The sequence below is a fragment of the Trichomonas vaginalis genome, chromosome III, assembly GCF_026262505.1.
Source record: "Trichomonas vaginalis G3 chromosome III, whole genome shotgun sequence".
Taxonomy (NCBI): domain Eukaryota; phylum Parabasalia; order Trichomonadida; family Trichomonadidae; genus Trichomonas; species Trichomonas vaginalis.
This window is the reverse complement of record NC_067205.1, coordinates 20985456-21000506: the sequence shown is the minus strand read 5'-3', so window position 1 is coordinate 21000506 and position 15051 is coordinate 20985456. Positions and strand designations below refer to the sequence as shown.

The window sequence follows — 15051 nt, the reverse complement described above, 5'->3', positions numbered from 1 at the left end:
CGTTCTTCTTCTAACCTCTCTAGTCTGTTTGGATAATTTGCACGTGCTGTTTCCAAATCCATTTCGTAGCGAAGACCAGCCAGTTTGTCATAGACTTTTATGGGTCTTCCTTTCTTATATTTAAACTTCTTCGAAACTCTCCAACCATATCTTTGCAACTCTGCTTTTATTCTAGCAGACTTTCTATCCATTCTATATGGGGGCATTTTTATAAAAATAAAAAAATGTTTTTTTCTTTACTTAACATAACCGCCTGCTGCCATAAGTCTTTGACGCCAACCCATACCAGCTAATGAAGGTTGACTTGGTTTAGTTTCCAAACTAAACTTTGGTTTTGGTTTATCTTCAGTTTTTGGTTTTTCTTCTTCTATCGGTTTTTCGTCACTTTTTGGTTCCTCTGACTTTACCTCACCTGCAGGAACAGTTGTGTTGTCAACATCTTCATAAATATCATATGCCATTTGTTTTTGTTTTCCTTTCAACTTTTTGTGTTTGTTGTAAAGTTTAGAATATTTCGACTCTAAGTCAATGAGATGTTCTATAATGAACTGTTGGTCAGTGAAGTAAACTTTTCCATCTGTTGTCTCGAAAGCTCCTTCAGACTTCAATATTTTATTTGTGAGAGTCTGTTTCTTTTTTGAATACTAGCCGTTCCATTTCTATGAAAAGTGACTTATAGTTAGGGTTTGTATTTCCAGACCTGGCACTTTCTATTATTGAATTTTTCTCTTCATCTGTAAGTTCTTTGACAGGTTTTGACAATGGTTCTGAACTTTTGTTTGTGGTGTCAAATCTACCGTTTCAACTCTTCGGTCATTTCATCTCAGTAAAAAATTTTAGTTTGGTTTGTTTTCAACTGGTTGTTGTTGTTTTTTAAGTCGGTCTAAAACTTCCTGAGGTATAGGAAGAACTTGACAAACACGTTGTGTAACTGCTGGAAGTCGACAAATCCATCTTGAACCCATTTGTCTCAATGCTGTATTGTTCATTTCATCTCAGTAAAAAACTTTACATTCCCCACGTTTGAGGCGGTTGAGGTTGGTTATTGTTTACCCATTGTTGTGCATGGTTATATCCTCTGTTAAAGAATCTTTCACCTTGGTCCATATAGTGTCCTGCTTGGTTATAGTAGTCATTTGCTTTGTTATAATAGTTTCCTGCTTGTCTTCCTACATTGTCCATCCATCCTTGAACTTTTCCTCTTGTTTCAGGATTTGGAATAAGATTTGCTGCATCTCGTGCTACATCCCAACCTTTCTGTACAGTTTGTATAATAGGTTGTGCTTTCTCTTTAAGTATACCTAATGTACTCAAAATCTTCCTTCCAACTCCAAATACACCTCTGGCTATTGTTCCCACTGCGGGCAAAAATCTGGATGCAACTCCTGCTAATGCGCCAAATAAACCCATTTCTTATGGGTTAAAAAATGACGAATCCGAACAAGGACCCCTATGTTTCTAAGGCAACAAAGAAAGCACTCATGATAAAAATCTTTAGTTCAACACCAAATGCTTGGTTTATGGATATCTTGGAAAACATTCCGAGGTATAGAGAAGATGGACCACCATACTGGCTAATATTTGTCGGTCAAAACACAAGATACTGTGAAGCCATACACATTACAGTCCAAAAATATTTTAGATATCTTAGCAGCTTTGACAATATTCGTTGACAAATACCATCCAACAAAACTGACATCTGACTGTGAAAGTTCTTTCAAATCAGATGATGTAAAAAACTATCTGCGTTCAAAAAATGTAAACCAATATTTCATTGTCGACCAAAACCATTCTGCTCTTGTGTCATTGACGGTTGTATAAAAATGTTAAGAGACTTAAACCAACCACAAGGTGGTGAAGCAAATGAAATGTCATATGACGACAAATATAGACACTTCTCCATGGCAAAGATGAGACAAGTTTTAAATATTTACAATAACCGTAAACAAAAAGGTTTGGGAAACCACTCCCCTGAAGAAATGAAAAACAACCCTGACTTAGAGAAAGACTATATATTTAATAATTTAGTCAAAAGAGACAAACAAGAAAGAATGCCGGGCTTCAAACTTAAGAAAGGTGACAAAGTAAAAATAGAAATACCTAAACGCGACCCATATGAAAATACTATTGACTATGACAACAATGGGAACCCGACAGGTACTCACATTCGTGTTCGTAAAAATAGAAGAAAGTATACAAGAGAATATTATGAAGTTTTAGGCAAACATGGCAAAATGTACACACTGCAAGCAGAAGATAAAACTACTATTGTCAGACCTCGTTTCAAACTTGTCAAAGTTCAAGGTGGTATACTTTCAAAGACAGTTCCTAACAAATATAAGACAACTCCTGACGAATATGCTAAAGAAGTTGAAAATGACGACTAAGCATTTCTATACCATGCGTAAACTGTCATGTAAGGTGGCATGTAGTCTTTACTTTGTCCCGTTGTTTGCGTATATCCTGAAACGCGATGTGTATGGTTTCCATCTCCCTGAGTGTCACCCCAGAAACAATTTATAGCAAACTGAACGTCGTCTTTAACATCATATCCTTTACCTTTTTTCATTGCTGACCAATCCCAAAATTTATGCTTATGCCAACCTGCTTGAGATGTACTTAAATCTATGTAGTGACTATGTGCAGGTAAATTTTCACCTGAAATCGTTTTACTTCCACCTGTTTCCTTTGAAGAGTTTGCACAATACAAAAACCTGTCGACTATTTGAGTCCAAGTTCCAAAACCAAGTACTACTTCTGGTCTGGTAGAGTTCATTGACGTATAAATAGAGCCTATAGGATATAATGTTTGAAGCATTTCTGTCTTTAATGTTTGAAGCTCTGTTTTGTCTGCTTTCTTGTCATATAAATCTTGAGCAGTGAATTTAGTATTATATTCATCCTTCATGACATAAACATCTTTACATCTAATGTTTCTCATCGTCGTTATGTCGTCATCCGATGTTAAACCGTGTGGAAAGTTAGGAGGTTTACAATATAATACATCCCCACCAGTTACGTCAACCGTTCCTTCAATACTTTCTATAGCAACAGTTGTAAAACTTGTATGTGTATGGTTCTTGTCTGCTTTCTTCTCTAACTCATCGTTAACATAAGTTTTATCTGCTTTAAGGTCTAAACATCCTGAAACCCATCCTGTATCGGCTTTAACTTTAAAAGTCTTCGATGTCCATTCATGGTACCAGTCAACCCTTTCTATAATTTCTTTATCTTTTTCGTTAACATATTCCTTATCTGCTTTCTTCTCTAACGCACTAGCCATAAGTCCCTTATCTACCTTATTTTCAAGGCTAACGTTTAAGTCTGTTATTTCAGATATAGAATGTGTATGAGTCTTTTTAGAATATTCGTTTTCAGCTCTTGTCACTTCACTTGACATTTTATTGTCAACATATGTTTTGTCTGCTAGTTCAGGATGAGTATGTTCTTTTGTTGCATAAGCATTGTTAGCTCTTTCTTCTTCTTTTGCTATTGCATCGTCTACATATTCTTTGTCAGCTTTGTTGTCAACATCTGCTTTCAAAAGAAGTTCATTTATAGGTTTCTCGTTTAAAGTTCCTTTTGTTGGATTTATACAGACAGTATTGTTCTTCTTGTCTTGAAATAGAAACTCATCTGTCATTGGGTTTAATGTCAGTTTTAAGTTTCCTTCTTTCAATGACTCAGATATCTTAGAATAGTTTGAAAAGTTTGTTGTGTTCTTATTTAGAGCTTGCATAATGAGTTGTCGGTTGTGTTGTATTTCTCTCATGGAAGCAATATCTTTCGACATTTTTATTCTAGATAAAATATGCTTTCAATAGAAAAAGAAAATTCAAGAGTTGCTACAACTAAACCATTAGATGAACTTTTACTAATGTCGGTCAAAAGTTTGAGACAGAGACCGTAAAGCATGAAGGCTATCGTTTGACTACCCATTAAGATGGCTAAGAGACCCATCTGTCACAAAAGCTATTGGCTTTCGTAGAATGAAGTTTGTGTCTGTAGAAGATAAAAGTTTTCCATTTATTGTAAGGTTTCATATAGATTATATATCTGAAGGGAAACGAAAAATGTGGGAAGAAATTGAGCTAATACAAGTTGACCTTTCATCTTCTCTACAGACTGCGTTAAAAAATATAGAAGATAAAATAAATTCATGTTATGCAAAATATGCTGATGAATATGCAAATACCGAGAGCACACTTTATGTGAGAATTGTATATGACAAACAAAATTCACAAGTGTCATTTCAAATCTACGAAGACAATCCAAAGAAAGACGAACAAATATATACAGAATTCACTGCAATGTCATGGTATTATTTGCAAAGAATGTTAAATCAGAAAGTCGAACTTCCTTTAGCAAATATTTACAGTCGATATGCAAGAGATGAACCATATTTATTTAAAGATGTTTCGACCCAGCTGCTATTATTTTCATGCTTCATTTTCTGGCGCCCAAAACTCTTTCTTATGCTTGGCAAATGACTTTTACGAAAAACCTACAAAGTTATACGAACCACCAAGTGGAAGTATTTCAGACTTTCAAGTATGGTTTACTACAGATGAAGAAAAAGAATAATTCCATTATACCATGCGTTTTACTTAGAACTTAGTTTCATATACAACTACTATCGAACGTAAAAATATAATTTTTTAATACGGTTGAGGTGTTGGATTTGGTTGCCAACTAGACTGTGGTGCAGGTTCAGGCTGTTGTATAACAGGAGCTTGTTCTTCTGGTTCAGGGTCTTTAGGTATAATACCAACAAACTGACCTACTCTTTTACCAATATTTTTGACTCCGTTCCAAATTCCTCTTCCTACGGTTTTTATTCCATTCCATATACCTCTTCCAACATTTCGAAAGAAGTTTCCTATCTTACTGAAGAAACCCATTTTACTATATGTAAAAATCTAATGTCCGCCTAGTCTCTTACGTTTCCTGTTGAGTTCCATAGCATTCTTTAACTGGAGCTCATACATTCTGTTTCTCCTCTGGTAGAAAACATATTCTGGGTCAACTCCTGTGTTCGCGTCATCTGCATAAAGTTGTTATATCCCACTTCAGGGTTTGTATAAAACTCTTTCCATCTCATATTTGCATACCATGGTGGCAAACCTAACGCAGCGTCATTTGACATGGCAGTTTGCATTTGTACATCTGTTGGCACTTGACCATAGTTTGCCATTGCAGTTTGTATTCTAACTTCATTTGGAATATTCTCTGGGTTTGGTTGTCCAGGTTGCTGTGCATTCGCTAAGTTCTGTGCGTCCATTTAATATTAGATAAAAATATCTCTTACGAGTACATATACTGAACATTTGCAGGCATTGGTTCATCTTCATATTCTCTGTACTTTTCTGCCACGTCAAATAAATAAATGACACAATGGAAAAAACCTAAAACAAGTAGTCCGATTTCAAACCACATTTACTTACTAATAAAATTTCTTTGTTATGACACTTTCTCCAGTTTATAGGTCCTCTCTCATATTCTATCTTGTCATATATAAACTCATAGTCATGTATATCCTCTAACCATCTCATAACGGTTTCCAAACCACTTTTATCGGATGTAAAGTAAAAGCATGGATGGTTATGTAAAACGTCTAAAGTTTCTAAAGAGTCTCTCAAAGTCCAGTCTACTTGGTATTGAAAATCCCATGTGTTATAGAACGGCGGGTCCACTATAAAGAAAACATTTTCCTTGTCTTTATATTTTTCATACAAATCTGTCCAATGACATCTCACAAACTCTATACCCTCTATATATTTATCTATGTCCTCTTTGAAAACATTTGTATAGTTAAGATATAAAACTTTTGACATAAGTGTTTCAATGTCATGAACTCTTATAGCACCACTATATAATAGTCTAGCAGATATACTATTCCAGTCTATATATTCTGCTTTTTTCAAAACCTCTCTCACAATATTTTTCTTATCTAATGGTATACGTTCCATCTTACCTATAGGTATCTTTTCTTTTAACTCTTTCAATATATTGTTTGTGTCTGGTATATGTTTGAGACGGTCCATATAGTTGTCGAAGTCATTGCATATAATCTTTGAGTCTGGGAATATTGTATGGCACAAATGGGATATATAGAAACTTCCACCGAACAAATCTACAAATGTTAGACCATTCGGTAGTTTCTTAAGTTCTCTCAATATAATATCTTTACATTTACTCTTATTTCCAAAGAACGGTAACGGAGGTTTTGTAAAATTCATTTATATATAATAATAAAAATGTTTTTACCCGAAAAGTGACAGAAAAGTGACAAAACATGAAAACATATATAATTTGTGAAAAGTGAAACATTATATAATGTTTTCGACCCAGAAGAAGGCTTCTTCCCAGAAGCAATGGAGGAAGAAGAAGAGTCCTCCGAATTCACACCAGAAGACTAACAATTTTCCGAATAAAAACTTCATTTATACTAAACATCTTCGGGGCTAGAGGGCACGAAGTGCCTGGAAGCCCCACTACCTTTTTTTTTTTTTTTTTTTTTTTTTGAATGTTCATCTGACCAAATTAATTATTTTTAGATTGATTTTTAAGGGATGATACTCAATGTGTATGATATGTATACCAACTTAATCAAAAATACACTTGTTTTACAGTTACATTGTTAGTTGGCTTATTGAACTTCATACAATTCTTTATTAATTTAGAATATGCTTGGCACCACACCCATATTAATACGAAATTAAGATGTTTTTTAGTAAAATACAGGAACAGATCAATTAAAAATAAATTTTGTATTCAATTGCTCAGTAATTATAGAATAAGACTATTAAGAAACACTTCTATTACTATTAGATGAATAATAGATCCAGCAAATAAGAAGTTAACCACCTAAGATTTATTCGTAAAAAACAAATTATATCATTAGAGTCATCATTATCGCTTTCACCTTGTTCTTGTTCTTGGTCTTCGGAGGATTCATCTTTCTCTTCGAAGTCCTCTTTAAAAGTATCATCTGCCGCTTTATCATTTTCTCCTGTAAACGTAAGATTATCATAAATCATCATTGTATCTTCTGTTTTACTTATAACTGCTATTTCTTCATCCATGTTATTTGGATCTGCGTTGTCTATATTATCAGATGAATTATTATGATTAAAACAATTATAAATGTAACAGAAATGATAACTATGACATATGAATAATGGTGTGTTCACTCTATTTGCATGTCATTCACCGTCGTTAAACTTATAATAGTGTTGAACCATTTATTAGAATAATTTCACGTTCAAATTGATAATAAGCTGCATCATAGCTTAATGGAAGAACTTTAAATATAGTATTATTGAAAAATTCTAAATTATAATCAAAATATTTAAAAATTAGATTTTTATACATTCAAGATTGATTACAATTGAATAGTTTTGATTTCTTAGCCATCATCAACAATATCACTGTCACTTTGATCAATGTTTGCATCTACAACACCATTATCTGAATCGGAGAAAAGACCACCTTTGTCTTCGAAATCTTCATGGAATGGATCATCTGCTGCAGCACTGTTTTGTGTTGTGAAAAGAGGATTGTCGGTTGTTACCATGCTCTCTTCTGTCTTGCTAATGATAATTGTTTCTTGTTCCATTTCAAACTGTTCTTCGTTGTTTCCTGCGAGATCAGTTGAACTTTCGTCATTTTGATTCTTCTTCAATTTGACCAGAACAATAATGATAACAACAGCAATGATGACAATGCAAGCGATGATTGGCCAAAGAATGTACTTTCCAAAAGTGGTTTGTAAGAAGCCAATTTCAACTTGTTCAGTAGTTGGATCGATAACTGTGATTTCATATGTTGTGATGATGTCAGTGTATGTGACGAATATGTCACCATTGATATCTGTTATGAATGTCTCTACTGCTGTGATTGCTGTTGTGTAAGTCGTTCTTCCTGTGTATCCTGTAGGTATTTTTGGAAAGACTGGGAAACTTGCAGGAGTTCTTGCAGGGGAAACAAAATGCTTCTCAACTTTGAAGTTAATCTTGACATCTTTGGATACAAAATCTCTATCATCAAGTGCTTGTAAGATAATATCATGGTTTCCTGTCGATCGAGGAACGTTGAATGTGTAATTGAATTTCTTGCATTGATCACGATCTGAAGATGAACATGAATGAATGATTTCAAATTCTTCATAATCGAATCTCATTCGAACACGAAGATTGTCTTCAATATCTGCATCATCAACAATACCAGAAATTGTGATTTTATCTGTGATCTTGAATGTGTGATCTGAGATTTCTTCGATGTTTGTCACAGTAAGTTCTGGTGTGTTACTATTGTAATAATAGAAACTGTAGGTAGTAGAATTTGATGTCAATCCATATTCATCAACTGCATATATTGTGATTGTATGCTTCCTGAATGTAAGTGAACCTGGTTTGATCTCTATCTGTGTACGGACACGCTTATCATTTCCAAGGCATTCAATAAAATCACTTGCATTCATCTCTTCGCCATCATCAATCTTATATCGAATATTTGCTTTAGTATCATCTCTGATTTCTGAGTCAATGTCTATGAATGCATGTGCTGGGAATCTTTCACCAATATCTTTCAGAATCTTAAGCTCGGGACGCTCATTGATGATAATATTCTGTGTGAAATTCTCTAAGACATCTGTATCATTGTTGTCATCGTCGAATATAATTTCGACAATGCCACTCTTCGCATCTCGAGGAACTGTGAAATTGAAATTGAAATCTGTTGCTGACATCGAATTATGAATTGTGAATACATCGATATAGAACCTTGTACCTGAGTTCCCGAATCGTCCCATGACTCGAACTTTAGTAATTTCTGGCTTGAAAGTCGAAGGCACAACATAACCTCCGATCTCTATCGGTAGTGATGGTTCAGCATAACTAGGTAGTTGTTTTCGCATAGAGATTCCTCGAGGACGTCGAACTTTGATCTTGTAACAAGATGCACGTGATGCTGCTGACATATTGTCTCGTGCTTGGAATGTAACGATATGAAGACCATCGTTCTTAGGAACTGAGAATGAATAGTTGAAATACTGCCAGTCACCTGTTGAAATTGTGCTGAATATTTCTTTGTATCCTTGTCTGTTAAGTTGAAGACTGACTGAGATCTTGTCACCTGGATCGATATCTCGAACACGACCTTGAAGAAGAACTATATCGTTATATTCGTATTCTTCCTTAGTTTCGACACTAAGGATTCCATATCTGGTGCATTCTGATCGATGAGGAGAAAGTCGTATGGAGTGTCTGCTGACTCTGCGCCAAATTCATCTCGAACGAAGATATACAGTTTGTGTGAACCAAATTCATAGAAACCTGCTGGAAGTTCGATTTGTGCAAAGTCTTCTTTCCATTCACCGTTACATTCAATGTAGTCTGTGATGTTGATTTCACGACCATCGTCAATGCAGTACCATAGCCTAACACGAGTGTTGTCCCAAACACGGAATTCAATATCAATGAAGCCTCGGTTGTAATATCGCTGGTTGACTTTGTTTGTGATCTTCAACATCGGTCGAAGGTTAATGACACTGTATCCTTTGTCGAGAGTGGCAACAACTTTTCCTCTATCTTCTGCCCAGATCTTAAGAGACTGAGGAGTAACTTCGTCTGGAACTTGGATTGTGAATGAGAAAACATTTGTTGTCAGATTAGGATTGACTTCAAATGTTCCAATACGTTCTGGTGTTTTTCCTTTTAGCTGGTAGAATATGTTAAGAGACATTCCTGGTGTGAAATCACCAGCGAAGCCTTCAATTGTAACATTGTCACCTGGCATGTATGAGTGTTCGATGGAGTTGTGCAGTTTGATGCAAGGTTTGTGTTGAACTTTGAAATCATGTCTGAAATCGCGAGAGTGTGATCCCATGTTGTCAACTGCATAAACAACAATGAAATACTTAGAGTTATTCCTTGGAACAGGAACATATGATTCGAAATTATGTGAGTGACCATAACTTTCGAACTCGTGCAAAGGAATTGGATCACTGAAATTGAATCTACAATACACTGTAACTTTGCCACCTTCTGTTGGTGATGTGTCAATAACACTGCCCTTGATATAAATGCTCTCGTAGAAGTTGTACTCGTATTGTCTTGCAAAGCCATCAATTGTGATGTCTGGTGAACTTCCTTCACTAAGTGTGAAACGGTGTGTGATGATTTCTGACTCCATCTTGAATTCATCACGTGCATAAATAGTGATTGTGTGTTCATCATGTGAAAGAACTGTCTGATCAACTAAAATTTGCTTCCTGTAATTGTATTCACGTTCGTATGAGTAAACTGTATCTTTGAAGCATGTTTCTGGACGACTGTCGAACTTGTAACAAACAACTGCTTGTGTGTTGTCTTTGATCTTATAGTCCAAGTTGATATGGTCTCCATCATAATATACATTACGGAGTTGTGTGCTGTTAAGCAAAGATATCTGAGGAGGAGAGTTTACAAGGAAGTTTCCATTTGTTTGATATATGACTTTGTTGTTTATTTCAAGCCAAACTTTCGAAGAGTGAATGTTGACATCTGGTGATGGATTAATTGTAAAGCTGAACTCTTTCGACTTATATTCACCATCAATTTTGACTCTATCAACAAATATCTTGTTTCCATTGTCAACATTGTAGAAGATATCGATATCTTGTCCAATTTCGTAATCAACAACATGTCCACTAACAACAATTGTTTCGTCACTATTGTAGTTTACGCGGAATGGTTGTGTGAATTCGATTCCAGGTAGTCTTCTGACTTCGAAGTCAACAAATGTGATCTTAGATTCTATTCCATCTTGATTGACAGCTTTGATCGAAGCTGTATAGAAACCATCCGACGGAGGAATCTTAAGATCATAATCATAAACAAGTATTCCATCACTCGATTCATCATCATTACTCAAAATATATCTAGTTGAATCTGATGAAAACTCATGGATTGTGAAATAATCATCATAATTCAATTTGATCTTCAGAGAAATCTTGTCACCTTCGTTAAATGATTTAGCCTTGCATTTGATTTTAATACTTTCGAAATATCCATATGTGTATCCTTTAACTTTACTTTCAACTGATAATTCTGGTGTTTGCTTAGAAAGTGAATATTCGAAATTATGAACAACAGCTACTGAGTCACTTCCGAACTCATCTCTCATGAAGATGCTCAATGAATGGCTACCTTCTGAGAGAGTTCCTTCTTTGATTTCGACTTGAAGAACTCGTTCTTCAATCTCGTAGAAACTCTGGATAAGTTTTGAGATTTTGAATTCCTTACCATCATCAATCTTGCAGTAAACATATCCTTCAGTGTCATCATATACACTGACATCAACCTCGATGAATGCATGGCTGTAGTATGTACCAAGGAGTGTGTTCGTAATGTTGAGTTCTGGTGCTTGACTGACAATGATGTATATCTCATTATAAGGACATAAAACATGCCCTAGTTCGTTCTCACCCCATAGAATCAAGTAGTGATCATTCTTAGAATTTGGAAGTGTAATGTTGTAATTAACAATACCTGATGTCATGTTGTCGTATATTTCAACATATGAGATGAAGTTCTTATCTTCACCATCAATGCTGTAACAGAATGAGATTGTGCTGTTTTCGTTGAAGTCCATAAGCATTGATGACAAAACCATTGTTTCACTTGCACCATATGCTTGACGCATCTCATTCAACATCTTGACTGCTGGTGCACGCTGTGCTTTGAATGAAAGTGTAGCCTCGTTAGACTTAGAAAGTGTCTGGTCCATTGCTGCAACGAAGATTGTGTACTCTGCATCACCACGAGGAACATTGATCGTGTAACTGAAGTCATGCCACTGACCATCCGAGATAGAGTCATACAATTCTGTTGGTTCGCTGCTGCCGACTTTGAAAATAACAATGACATGGTCACCACTATCAAGATCGCGAACACTTCCACTAAATGTGACTTTCTCGTGATAGTTGTATGGACCTCTCTTTGGAAGAGGATTAAGAACAATTTCTGGTGCATGCATATTTCGGAATTCGAAATCTTGTGAGATTTCGTTTGACTTAACACCAAACTCATCAACAATCCATACTTTCATTGTATGTGTTCCAAATGCAAGATCATTGCCATCAATTGGAACACGTTTGATAACTGGGAACATAGGACTCCTTATTGGAAGCATCTCATCAATGTATTTTGCTTTCTTGTCATCGAATGAGTAATAAATTCTGCAGTTTGAATCATCTGTGATGTTGCAGTCGATGTCAATGTATTCGCTCATTGAGTAATTTCCTTTGATTGGTTTCCACATATCCAGTACTGGTGCTCTGTTTGTGATGATATTGATGTAACTAGTTCTGCTCGTCATACTACTGTTAGATGATGCCCAGATGATGATTTGGTTCCTTCGAACTTCAATAGGAAGTGTCGTATTGAATGTGAATATGTCTGTCTTGAAATTTTCGCCAACAATCATTGGAAGAGTTGCATACTCTGTGATGTCGTTATTGACACGGAAATAGAGTTGGACTTCGTCGCCAACATTGAAATCTACAATGTATCCACTGATTGATATTGTTTCGTTTGGGAGATACATTGGTGAGAGTTCTGATGTTATGATGACAGATGGTGACTGCTTAACAGAGATTGTGAATTTCTGGTCACCAGATGATGAACCACTCTCATCACGTGCTTTGAATATAACAGTGTGATCACCATCAACATGAGGAAGCTGAATTGTATATGTGAAGTTGTGAACTTCATTATTTGAGTCAAATTCAGCAACTTGCGTTTCTTCATCATTGTCAATCTCAACGAAGACATAAGTTTTATCTTGAGCATCTAAATCATGAACAGATCCGTTGAATGTGACACTTTCATGAAATCCATATGTATTTCGATTTTCAGAGAGAGATACTTTCAATGTTGGAACATAACTATTTGTGAATCTGAAATTCTTTGTGACTTTCTCTGACTCTGCACCATACCAATCTCGAAGATAGACTGTGATTGTGTGGCTGCCAATTGACAAGTCATTTGGAATTGGAATCTGTCTTCTGATACTTAGATTCTTGCCACCTGCATTGATCCACTCATTGATTGAGTTAATAGACATTGTGTCGAAGTAGTAATGTATCATTGATGTAGAATCATCGAAGATCACTGAGTCAAAATCTATAAATCCGTTCTTTGCATATGTTGGACGAATTTCGTTCCATGTAATGATCTTCGGATTGACATTCACTGTGAAGAACTGTCGAGAGTACTCACTCTTGATACCATTACTATTCTCTGCCCAGAATGTGACAGAGTGTGTTCCAACTTTTGTTGGAAGACTGATGACGAACTCGAATTGATTTGTTACATAGTTATCATTCATTATCATGAGAGGTGTTGCGAAAACTGAGTTTCCTCCACTGATACTGTATAATACTTGAACTTCCTGTCCTGGATCGTAATCAACAACAAATCCACTGATTTCAACTTCTTCGCCACCATTGTAGTAACTAGAGATACCACTTGTGATGATAACACTTGGAGTCTGTTTCACTTTAATATCGAATGATTGCTCATTTGAAAATGAACCAAAGTTATCTTCTGCTCTGAATACAAAATTAACAACACCATTGACATTTGGAACTGCAAAATCATATAAATAATGAGATATTTCGCCATCTGATGTATAATCATAAATTGTTTGTTCATCACTATTGTTGATTTTGAGACGAAGAGAAATTGTGTTTCCAACATCTGGATCAATAACACTGCAGTTAAACTTGATTATATCATAAAAACTATATGTTTTTGAGCCACTTAATAGTTTGACACCGAGCTCTGGTGCATGCCTATCATTGTAAATAAATCTAAATGAAACTTCGTTTGACTTGATATCATACTGATCAATTAAGTATATTGTTATTTTGTGTTCACCTCCTCTGAAACTTTCCTTTGGAACTGGAATCTGTTTGTGAATCTGCAGATCTGCCCCTGTACAATCAATCCAATCACTAAGATATTGAACAGCTCGCTTATCATATTGATAATATAATTTTACCCGACTATCATCAAAGATTATTCCATCAATATCGATATATTCGTTGCTTGCATATTCTGGTTTCAAATCATTAATTCTAATAATTTTAGGATTATAATTAGTTGTTGTGTAAAGAATTGCGTATTGACTCTCTCTGTTGTTTTCATCCTTCGAATAAACATATATTGTGTTTCTTTTTGCAGACTCTGGCAACTTGATTGTGAAAGTATATTCTGGTGTTCTGAAATCTTCTGATATTTCAAAAACATCATGAAGATACACTGTATTTTCACTATTAATTCTGTAATAAAATTGTATTGTGCTTCCTGGATTGAAATCACCAGCAAAACAAGTGATGTTGACTTTAGTTCCTGGCTCATACATTCCTTCGAGTATATTAGTAACAACAGTGATCGGTGTTTGTTTTACCTCAAAACTAATGCTTACTTCTGGTGATGCTGAATCTGTGTTGTCAATCGCTTTGAAGACTAAGTCATATTTACCATTAATATGTTCATATTCAAAATCATATGGAATATCTTCATATGTTCCATGAGATGTATAATTGATGATGTTTGTGAAATCTCCACTATTAACTTTCATGAATATTTGAACTTCATCACCATAATTCCTATCTCTCATCCTTAAAATTAATTTCACACTTTCATGGAAATAATAAATTTGTTTGTTTTGATTAGCTCTTATTACTTCTATTTCTGGTGCTCTTAAACTTTCTAGAATAAATTTGTGTGTAATAGTATTTGACCAGGCTCCAAATCTATCTCTGACATGAATTTGGAGAGTCTTTTCTCCAACACTATAAATTTTATTGCTTGTTGGAATCTGAATTCTTATACTTTTATTGGAACCTTGGCAATCAATTCTTTGGTTAATATATTCATAGTCATGCATTTCATCAAATTTGTAATACAAATTTACATAATCTTCATCCCAAACTATACCTTCAAATATTATAATTTCTCCCATTGAATACTGAGGATCAAAAGGATTATAATCATAAATGTA

The 15051-nt window shown here is 35.0% G+C and overlaps 7 protein-coding genes across 7 annotated transcripts, besides 1 other annotated feature; all 7 read right to left on the bottom strand.

Moving 5' to 3' along the window:
• Positions 1-3358: part of a mobile genetic element that runs on past the window's edge.
• Positions 237-461, bottom strand: TVAGG3_0738030 (phage tail repeat-like family; the record flags this gene model as incomplete). Its single annotated transcript, XM_051244771.1, has 1 exon — positions 237-461. The coding sequence occupies one exon, from the start codon at positions 459-461 to the stop codon at positions 237-239; it is 225 nt and encodes a 74-aa protein (XP_051091358.1).
• Positions 837-989, bottom strand: TVAGG3_0738020 (uncharacterized protein; the record flags this gene model as incomplete). Its single annotated transcript, XM_051244770.1, has 1 exon — positions 837-989. The coding sequence occupies one exon, from the start codon at positions 987-989 to the stop codon at positions 837-839; it is 153 nt and encodes a 50-aa protein (XP_051091357.1).
• Positions 3359-4658: 1300 nt separating the features above from the next.
• TVAGG3_0738000 (serine threonine-protein phosphatase family) lies at positions 4659-4901 on the bottom strand (the record flags this gene model as incomplete). Its single annotated transcript, XM_051244769.1, has 1 exon — positions 4659-4901. One exon carries the CDS (start codon positions 4899-4901, stop codon positions 4659-4661), a length of 243 nt encoding a protein of 80 aa, XP_051091356.1.
• A 504-nt stretch (positions 4902-5405) lies between these two features.
• TVAGG3_0737990 (phage tail repeat-like family) lies at positions 5406-6239 on the bottom strand (the record flags this gene model as incomplete). The annotated part of the gene is made up of 1 exon (XM_051244768.1): positions 5406-6239. One exon carries the CDS (start codon positions 6237-6239, stop codon positions 5406-5408), a length of 834 nt encoding a protein of 277 aa, XP_051091355.1.
• A 588-nt stretch (positions 6240-6827) lies between these two features.
• On the bottom strand, positions 6828-7085 carry TVAGG3_0737980 (uncharacterized protein; the record flags this gene model as incomplete). The annotated part of the gene is made up of 1 exon (XM_001305259.1): positions 6828-7085. The coding sequence occupies one exon, from the start codon at positions 7083-7085 to the stop codon at positions 6828-6830; it is 258 nt and encodes an 85-aa protein (XP_001305260.1).
• Positions 7086-7408: 323 nt separating this feature from the next.
• Positions 7409-8182, bottom strand: TVAGG3_0737970 (ribonuclease H protein family; the record flags this gene model as incomplete). Its single annotated transcript, XM_001305260.2, has 1 exon — positions 7409-8182. The coding sequence occupies one exon, from the start codon at positions 8180-8182 to the stop codon at positions 7409-7411; it is 774 nt and encodes a 257-aa protein (XP_001305261.2).
• A 3729-nt stretch (positions 8183-11911) lies between these two features.
• TVAGG3_0737960 (hyphally regulated cell wall protein 1 family) lies at positions 11912-14667 on the bottom strand (the record flags this gene model as incomplete). The annotated part of the gene is made up of 1 exon (XM_001305261.2): positions 11912-14667. A coding segment is annotated over one exon (2756 nt), but the record flags the coding sequence as incomplete, so codon positions are not given.
• Between the last annotated feature and the right edge of the window lie 384 nt (positions 14668-15051).